The sequence below is a fragment of the Euphorbia lathyris genome, chromosome 3 (assembly GCF_963576675.1).
Source record: "Euphorbia lathyris chromosome 3, ddEupLath1.1, whole genome shotgun sequence".
Taxonomy (NCBI): Eukaryota; Viridiplantae; Streptophyta; class Magnoliopsida; order Malpighiales; family Euphorbiaceae; genus Euphorbia; species Euphorbia lathyris.
Window position 1 is genome coordinate 70,737,975 of NC_088912.1, and position 10,159 is coordinate 70,748,133.

At 34.5% G+C, this 10,159-nt stretch overlaps 1 protein-coding gene across 2 annotated transcripts; it reads right to left on the reverse strand.

Moving 5' to 3' along the window:
* Window positions 1-698: 698 nt before the first annotated feature.
* LOC136223436 (uncharacterized) lies at window positions 699-9,834 on the reverse strand. Of its 2 annotated transcripts, none has more exons than XM_066011428.1 (11): window positions 9,560-9,834; window positions 6,536-6,662; window positions 6,104-6,190; window positions 4,927-5,012; window positions 4,605-4,841; window positions 2,764-2,948; window positions 2,038-2,196; window positions 1,860-1,940; window positions 1,707-1,761; window positions 1,217-1,408; window positions 699-1,075 (listed from the first exon to the last, which is right to left on the reverse strand). In XM_066011428.1, exons 1-10 carry the CDS (start codon window positions 9,668-9,670, stop codon window positions 1,247-1,249), a joined length of 1,290 nt encoding a protein of 429 aa, XP_065867500.1. In that variant the 5' UTR covers window positions 9,671-9,834; the 3' UTR covers window positions 699-1,075; window positions 1,217-1,246. The 2 variants fall into 2 exon arrangements, with proteins under 2 accessions (XP_065867500.1, XP_065867501.1); XM_066011429.1 differs by lacking the exon at window positions 9,560-9,834 and adding an exon at window positions 6,751-6,771.
* Between the last annotated feature and the right edge of the window lie 325 nt (window positions 9,835-10,159).

Sequence of the window (10,159 nt, forward strand, 5' to 3'; positions counted from 1 at the left end):
TAACTGTCATCTACAGTCTGATTGCAGTATAAATAGAATAAGCTCAACTCAATGTATATTACAGGTACATTATTTCATTCATTTTATTAAATTTACATTACGACTTTTGTTTAGCGATTGTGATTATCCTCCACTTTCTTTTCATAAACTAACTTAAACATCAAAACAGATTAACCAGACAACGGCCTCCAATTAACATAAAAGCATTTTCAATAATTCATATTCAAAACCACTTAATATACATGACACATCATCATTATAAGACTTTTTTAATAAATTTTATTTTATTAAACTATAAGCTCCAATGGTTAAACTCTATAACTACACAATCATTAAGATATCCACCAATCAAAAGAGATCCATCACCTAATTAAACTCTATCATGTTATTTTAAAAATTAAAAGTATATTATAAAAAGTCAAAAACTTAATAAACTAACTCCAATGGGATAGAGTTTAATGAAAGAATATAACAAGTAGTTATAAGATACTCTAAATTAACCCTTTATTTAAAATTGGGAATCGTACAGGATTAAAGTCATTTGAAACTTTTGAAAGTTCATAAGAATAACAAAAATATTAGACAGGCCTTTAAAAATAGTTTTTTTTTAACTACGAAATGACCTAAATTCGGCGAGTTTTTTTTAAAAAAATTATGTAACCCTTCCAAATAAACAGCTTGAAACACTGAAAACTCTATGGCCGAAGTGACATCTTTTATAAATAATGCACAGCATTTTGTTAAAAATACATTATAGACTACAAACAAAGTACAAACAAGGGAACCCTCCCCCTAATAAATAAACTGACTCAGAAAAACAGTCAAATAAACAATCCCATACTGAAATAGGAAAAACCTAGAAAACAGAATTACATTAAACAGCCAAAGAAAAATATATACATCTACATATATAATTGAGCCCATTGCACACTCCCAGGCTCCTCCCAAAAACTCAACTTTCAATAGGTCATCAATGCACATCAAGAGACTCATTAGATGCACAACCAGACCTGGGATTTCTAGAGCCCAACACATTGCAAAAATTTCTCTGGCAGACACTTCAGACAGTGTATACCTGTACAAAACCGAACAGCGACTTTGTGAAATTGTCATTCTAGTCATCCATCTCATCTTTCGAAAGAAATTGAATCGCCATCTACCACATAACTAGTAAAAAAAGGGGCCAAAATATTAACCATCTGAATGTAGAACTTACAAAATGCCGACAAGATTAATGTAGAGCCCATCAAGACCCTATTCTGCTTCGGCTGCCAGAAGACCCAGAACTAGCGACAGACCTTCCACGAGACACATTAGATGGAACATGACGAGGAGATCTGGAAGCTGGCTCACTCCCTCTCAAAGCTTCAGACTCCAAAATTTTGGCTTCATCAGTGAGCATTGCTAACTGTTCCAGGGAAAACAGCATCAATCAAGATATAGAATATAAGATTTTTATCTTATGTGGATGGATGACTGAAAACATAATGTTATGTCATAATGTTCGTCAGGGAGTTGCAGAGAATTAAAGAGATGAAAACTGCATGGCAAAACGACAATCACAATATATCAGTTGAAGACAGAACGGTTTTAAAAATCAGTACAAGTGGATCTAACATAGATAGCATATAGATTTGAGAAGTACAGCTATGGTAATTATAAGCCTTCTTTACTGCTGTCAAACAGATATTGAGCTCCATTCTTACCCGTATTTCATTCTCTCTCAAGCGATCTTGGAGTGCATTTATGGCAGGACTTAAACTGTACATGTTTCAACAGAAGCATGTAATTACTGGCTAAAAATAACAATACAGTTAAAAGGACAAAGGACAAAAAGCTGAAAGAGAGAGAGTTCTAACCAATACTCAATCAATTTGCACATTGAAGCTTGATATGTGGCTGTGTGATGTATGAAGGTAAGAGGATGCACTTTTCCACCCCTGAGGAAAATTACAGTAGCTGTAAGGAGATATATAAGGACAACCAATATACAAGATATGAAAAGAAAAAAGGATTACAGCATATCATGAGGATCACCTCAGGTTTTGTAAGACAGCTTGGTTATATGCTCCCCGCTCCTCTTCATATAATACGCGTTGCAAATCCGTAAATGATGTTAGAGGTGAATCAAGTTTAAGCAGAACCCAAATGGGAAAAACATGTAGAGGAATTTCTTTTCTAATGTACTCTGCACCACTGTTGACAAAAGCAGTTTCAGAATTTATTACATACTTGTCTTCTGCTTATGTTAGAGTAGTTGATTAGTTAATATAGATGAAAATTACCACAAGCATACATATGTACAAATATAATTACTAAGGCCCCGTTTGTTTGCTGGAAAATATTTTCCTGAGTTTCCGGTGTTTGTTTGCTTAGGAAAATAAGTCAACCGAAAATTTTAGCTTAATCAAGAGAAAAAATATATGAATAAAGTGATAAAACATTTTCCTAGGCTTTTTGGAACCCTACTCTAGTTCTTATCTTTTTTAAAAGAGTAGCCACCTACCACTTATTCCTGTTTTCCAGTGTTGTAGCTAAACACTGAAAAATGTTTTATTTTCCAACAAAAAAGATGCTCTTACACCACATTTTCTAGAACAAAATGTTTTCCGGCAAACAAACGAGGCCTAAACGTTTGTTTTTTTTCCGAAAAAAATAGAGACTTCACAATAAGAAAACATGTATTAACAGCAGATAAACTCCGTTTTGAAGAAAACAGTTAGGGAACCAAGTGATGGAGAACATACTCGATCCTTAGCATACCTCATATCCAAATTAGAGCGATGCATAGCTTCTTGCATACTTTCTGTCATATCCATGGGGTCTAAATCGACAACTGTGCTATCTGAAATGCCAGTATGATAGGGTCCTCCCATTCCTTCTCTCCCAACATAGTTGGCATCAGCATTAGCAAAGAAATCCCCCAATTCCAAAGATTTTCCTCCACCCTGTTAAGCATATGCACAGCACTCAAGGAATATACAAACAAAGTGGAGACAGTATCATATCATCCTAAGAGCTGAGGCACAAAATTAAAAGAAACAACAGCATAAGTCTATATCATCTGAAGATCTATAAGCCTAGAAAACATAACTTTTAATTTGTATGAACAGTTTGATGATATATAATCTTCACTAAATCTACTAAGAATACAACTTATATGATGTCCAAGAAGAAAGTATTCTAGCTAAATTCATAGAATCAGAGGCACTCAGTTGCTTAGTATCTCTAAGAAAATATATATAATAGAGCTCGGGAAAAATCATACCTAGTAGTTCCTAACTAGTAGCACAACTGAACACAGTTAACTAGGGCCTATTAGGTTTTTTAGAAAAAAAAAAACAGCTGTTGCTCATACACTTATCCCTAGCAGTTGTACATCTATACCATTTGAAGCAATGCCATATTCAAGTTTGCAAAGTTGGATTTATGTTGCCCTTTGCCCAATAAATCTTACTTGGAAACTTTCAACAGTTGACATGGCAACAATTTTCCCACATAGCAATCAATACTTTGTAGTTTTTACTACTAAAAAACAAGTATTTCAATATTTACTCTCTTTCATAAGGGGAAAGCTCAACCCAAAATTTGACATAATATCTGAAAACCCCAGCATATATAATGACTCTGACCCCCAAATAGCTTTGCAGCATTATTTCTTCTATTCTTCCTCCCTGTCTCACACTCAGCACCAAGGGAATTGCTATTGATATCTTCATCAAAAACTATGACAATTATTTTGACACTTTTCTTTCTGTCACCAAATCCCTTTGCTTCAAGACCCATCATCCCTTTCCCTTGACCATCCACCAAACTTATTTTCCACCTTGGCACTTCTTCCTCCTCCCTCCATAAGTCATCAGACATCGTTCCTCCAGAAACTCTGGGAAGTCTTCAAAAGCTCCTTCAAAGTCATTTCTGTCCACAATAATCCCATAAGAAGAGAATTGTGTGCTGTCTGTTGACTCCCACTCAAATGGAATCAGGTGGAGACTAAGAAAATCAGGATTTGCAGTATTCAATGCAAAATTTGGGATATTAACAAAGGTGCAGTTGAATGTTCTAATTGATACTTTGAGATATATATAATTCTAATGTAAGCTTCCTCGTTAAACCATATAACTGAAACTTGTGTATTCTTTACAATAGACCTTGCTTCTTTAAGGTACATTTGGATTCCTTCATCTTGGCTTTTGTGGAGGACGCAGTGATCCCAACTACAACATACTGTATGTTTTTGTGAAGTAACATATGTAAGCAATGAATTAGCAAAATCCCATGTAAACTACACCAGCACAAGTGACAGCCCTGTTTTTTGCTTTTGGCCCTTTTGTTTACCAGCTATAGCTTAATTTCTGACAAGGGGCTAAACTTAAGACAGGCAAATAGACAGGAATATCATGACAGATTCCATATAGCAGCAAGGGGACTTAACATTAAAATGAAGCCCCCTCAGACGTGCTTATTAATGGACCAAGCATGCTTTATCCCTTAAAATAGCAAAAGCAAAGGTCTATTAATCCAACCTTTCGTTTCATCTCTTTAATTCACTGCCTCGTATAATTACTTTGACAAACCGAAGTCATGGAAATCAAAATTTGTACCTTACTTGACCTTGAAGCTATCCTTGAATCAGCAGTGTCTGGCTCAGGGCTATCCAACCTTCCAGATCCAGATCTCACAGATGCATTTTCTGAGGAACTTAAAGATGATTCAACATCTATGTAACTTTTATTTAAATCTACGTAGCTTTTATTTACAGATTGCACAGAAACGGGTCTGATTATGTTATTCTGCTTTCCATCAGAGGACTGAAAAGCAATGACTTGGATTCTCCCAACCTGAAAATTAACCATAACCAGTTATGGCCATCAAGGAAATTATTTTGCCAGAAAATTCACTATATAGAACACACCTAATTCAGACCTTATTAACATCTTCACTGAAACAGGAAAATATTAGACCAATAAACCCAGGATCTAGCAGTTGGTACATTGCTTGAGTCCGCACATCTGCAAAAGGAAGGAAAAACGAGTTACTTCAAATTTCTATCATCCAATTACAACAAGTATATCATCAATAAGTTCTACTAGAATATATACAATATTGTAGAAATGGTTTATCATTGCGTACTGGTCTATATTTATCACAAAATGATGGAATATTGTACATGAAAATAAAAAGCCTCGATGATCAGGGGTAGAGTACTCTAATGCTCTTTAAATTTTTCTTCCAACTTGACAGACTGAAACAACAGCAACAACAACAAAGCCTTAGTCCCGAAATGATTCGGGGTCGGCTAACATGAACCATCATATAAAACCGTGAAATCAAGTCGTGTCAGCGACATAAATTCTCTCCCTCCACTCCGTCCTATCCACTACCATATTTTCCTCAATCCCCAATAAACTCATATCACTCTCGATCACCCTCTTCCAAGTTTGGTTAGGTCTTCCCCTACCCCTCACCATTACATCTCTTTGCCACTCTTCAATCCTCCTAACCGGCGCATCAAGCGCTCTTCGTCTTACATGGTCAAACCACCTTAATCGGTTTTCCCTCATTTTATTCTCAATAGATGTAACTCCCTACTTTTGTCCTAATTATTTCATTACTCACCCGATCCTTTATCGGGTGACCACACATCCATCTCAGCATACGCATCTCCACCACCGACATCTCATGAATGTGAGAGTGTTTCACTGCCCAACACTCCGTACCATATAACAATGCTGGTTTAATTGTTGTGCGATAGAATTTTCTCTTCAATCTATTAGGCATGTCGGGGTCACAAAGGAAACACGTAGCACTCTTCCACTTCGACCAACCAGATTTAATCCTATGAGCAACATCTCCATGTACTTCTCCATCCGTTTGGATAATAGACCTAAATACCAGAAGCAATCTGAGGCCTGGACAACTCTCCCATCCAGGGTGATTGTCCTGGCCTCCCTACTCCTATTGCCACTAAACTTACACTCCAAAATATTCTGTCTTGCTTCGGCTCAACTTAAAACCTCTAGATTCCAAAGTTTGTCTCCATAGTTCCAACTTCCAACTTGACAGACCGAAAAGAAAGAAAAAAAAAAGAAAAAAGGCTTACCAACATGAGAAGGCAAAACCGTGATATGAGGATGTGAATGATACCACCCAATCACCCTTGTTGTTCGTCCTGTTGATGCAGTCATTCTGTGTCTTACAGTTAAGCATACAAGAATACCACGTGATACTTGCAATTGCAAAAAAGATTATACAACAAAGGTTATCAAACTCTAATCTTGAGGAGGTGGGATTCATAAGCAAAGATGCAAGCCCTAAATGAATGAAATAAAACAGAGAAGATTTGCTTCATAACTTTGATATACAAGAAGACAGATCCTATATTTTTGAAGATTGCATTTCATTTCATTTCGTGTCATTATTAAAGAAAACTGCCTTCCATTTGTTCTTCCTTTATTCTTTTATAAAAGAAAAGGCTAATTAAAAAAAAAAACAGTACATCAGTAAATAAATACACAAGGAAGAGCAAAGGATATATCGGCCTGAGCAGATGCAGCAGCTAACTGTTCTGGATTTGTCTCTACACGGTCTTTTCGCCTATCAGATCTTGATTGAGGTGATGCTCCCCAGATTATTGCAGTAACACTACCATTTTTTGAGTACTGCAATTTCCAACATTAGGACAAGCTATTATAATATGAAATTCACATTTTTCATCCAACACACTAGCATATGCATGAAGGAACAGACCCATTCCACAGTCATGCACTTTCCCAAAATTCAAGATCCTAACACAGACAAAAAAAAAAGGACATCAAAGCGGGAAATTGATTGAAGAAAATGAGATTGTGTATAAGAGAGGAAAGTACTTGAAAGAAGTCGTATTCAAATGCTAAACTTTTCACATGTGAACTGAACTGCTGAATGGTTAGGATACAACAAAAGACTATAACTAACACCCTTGTTTTGAACATGAAGAGCCTGTGCTATATGGTCAAAGGGTTGTTCAGTATTTTGCACTTTACAGATTTTATTTTATTTTTTACTCTTCATAGTATGCTGAAGAATAGAAGAAAACCATTAATTTTAGTACATCCCTCATATTGAAGAAAAATGAAAATTAATACTCCCCGGATTGTTGCAGAAACACTTTTTTTAGTACAGTTTTTAACATTAGGACACACCGTTATAATATGATATTGAAATATTCCATTCAATATTCAAATATATAAACAATAGTACAGTAAAACTTCTATATAGGAATACACTTGGGACCCGGCTATTTGTATAACAATTGGAAGGTTATTACTAAATAGAGTTTGGTAATAGAGGTTATTACCAAGTTGGGACTGAGTTTTTTATAACAAAATAGAGGTTATTCCTATATAGAGTATTCCTATATAGAGGTTTTACTGTATCATGAAGGAACAAAACCTTCCCATCACAATGCAATTTCCCAAGATTAAAGATCCTGATTCACAGACTAAAAAAAAAGGACATGGAAGAAAACAACAGAAGAAGGGGAAATGTGTAGAAGTGCAAAAAGTACTTGAAAAGACTCTTTATAAAATTAAAATTTCTGATTTGCAGAAGGAGAACTGTTGAATTTGGACATAACAAGACTCAGTGGCTAACACCCTTAACATGAATAGACCCTACTATATGGTCAAAGAATTGTCAGGTATTTGCAGATTAGTGATTTTTCCTTTCTTTAAGTTTGCATAATTCACATTGTGGTAAAAATCATGGCTCTGACAAAAGCTAAACCTCGTTGCAGCACACAGCCACATCATTGCAAAAAATGTCTGTAAAAGGATAGATAAGCATTACAGTTGACTGCCTGTTTAATAGAAATGGCTGGCAGCCACCTTTATCTACTCCTATGATGTTATTTAAGCTGAAATCTCCAACCCGATAACCACCAAATTTATAGAAAAATATCACAATTATGTTAGTTACATAATGCAATTGCAGGATATCACAATTATTCAGCTAATTGCAGGATATCACAATTATGTTAGTTACATAATGCAATAAAAATATCACAAACAACAGAGATTAACCCAGACTTTTTCAACTTCCATAAATAACGTCCTGTCAACTATAGCAAAATCAGGAATAACAACTTCGAAAAATTCATTTCAGAAAGAAAACCAACAGCTTTACTTTTTCGCTGCAATCAAAGAAAATTCTGAAGAGATTAGTCAAAACAAGAAATAGAATTGCATGCCCACAGATGCTTAAGACTCACAAAACTTAACAGTTCAAAATTTCAAAATAAGAAACCAAATCTCAATCTTAAAGCAGCATTACCAAGTACCAGCTGTCCAGTAAAATAAATCTATGAAAGAAGGGTAAAACTAGAATTTGTAGAGCCTGTTCAAGTAAAATAAAATCAGACAATGGTAAAGTCTGTAGGAGCAAAGTCAAAAACTTATCAACAAAAGGAAATACAGTAAAATCTCTATATAGGAATACACTTGGGACCGGGCTATTTGTATAACAGTTGGGAGGTTATTACTAAATAGAGTTTGGTATAATAAAATTTCTAACACATAAAATTTTAAATTTTTATCATAGGCATGCATGGTTTATATATAATTAATAGAACAAATTAAATATTTAGAATTTCAATTTAGAGTTTAGGTTTTCAATACATAGATAATTGGAAGAGTTTTATGGAAAAAATGTAAATATCAATGAGAATACTAAATATTTATAATTTCAAGTTGTAGTTTGTGTTTCCAACTCATAGATAATTTCCAAATATTTATAGGTTTTACTGTGGCAACAAACAAAAAAACCCACAAAATTAAATAGAAAAACATAACTGGAAACCTTACACTTGAAAAATGGTAATCAAATGCTCATCGGAATTCCATAGTCCAAAAACCTCTATTAACTAGAAATCCAAAGACTGCAAATTCCAATCAAATTCAATAGCATCAACACAACAAACACAAGTCTAATACAAACCACCAAATGCTTGAAACTAGTTAAAATGTATATATATAATTATTACTATATAGGGGCATAGTTTCTAAAGATGGGACTTGAAAAGTGTATAACAGATAAACTTTGGGGGGTTATTCCTGTTTATAAGTTGGGACAGAGTTTTTTTATAACAAAATAGAGGTTATTACTGTATAGAGTATTCCTGTACATAGGTTTTACTGTGGCAACAAACAAAAAAACCCACAAAATTAAATAGAAAAACATAACTGGAAACCTTACACTTGAAAAATGGTAATCAAAAGCTCATCGGAATTCCATAGTCCAAAAACCTCTATTAACTAGAAATCCAAAGACTGCAAATTCCAGTCAAATTCAATAGCATCAACGCAACAAACACAAGTCTAATACAAACGACCAAATGCTTGAAACTAGTTAAAATGTGAAGAACTAGGTAAAATCCAAATTTTATGAAAATAAAGTAAAAATTGCATGAAACTCCTATTGGAGTCATTATACAACCACCAATACAAATAGCAAGAAGAAGAAAGAAAGAAACAAGATTATTGAAATTCAAAACATGGGAATCAAAAAAACAAAATCGGACCTCGATATCACCAAGAAGGAGGCCCATGATTTCCTCAGTTTCGGTGGACAATGCGTGGGTGAGACATGTTAACCAAACATCCTCGGACAATTTCACGCTTGTTAAAGACATCTTTCAATTGAAAATTGGCGGAGTTTAAGGTTTGCCTAGTTAGGGATGATCGAGAGCTGTGTGCGTCTGTGTGTCAGGGCGTCATCGAAGGAAATAATAAGGTGTGGTAGGTGGCAGTTTATCTTCGTGTTACTTTCAAACCTTCCTCTTTAGATTTTGTTGATTATTGGGACCAGGCACACATCTTTTTCAAGATTTTTAACTAGACTCAATACTTAAATGAAAAGATCTCATCCAGTGGCGGAGCCAGGACTTAAAGTCCGGAGGGGCTACATTATATGTAGAATTTTTTTTAATAACGACTCAATGTTTTGCTTTAAATTTTTTTCCGTGAGTGTCACTGTTCACTAATAATTACTTGAGCTAAAATCTAGAAAAATGTAGTTCAATTTAAGACACAAATACAAATAAAAAAAACACTTGACAATTCATTTAATTTTTTTTTTCATATAGCATGTGGATAAACAAAGAATTAGTTTTTTTTCTTAT

Coding starts and splice junctions, on each gene's coding strand:
- LOC136223436 (XM_066011428.1), bottom strand. CDS start 9,670: ATGTCTTTAACAAGCGTGAAATTGTCCGAGGATGTTTGGTTAACATGT. Junction 6,663..9,559: donor TCCTTCTTGGTGATATCGAG/GTCCGATTTTGT, acceptor TGGAAATTGCAG/TACTCAAAAAATGGTAGTGT. Junction 2,949..4,604: donor TAGCTTCAAGGTCAAGTAAG/GTACAAATTTTG, acceptor TATGCTTAACAG/GGTGGAGGAAAATCTTTGGA.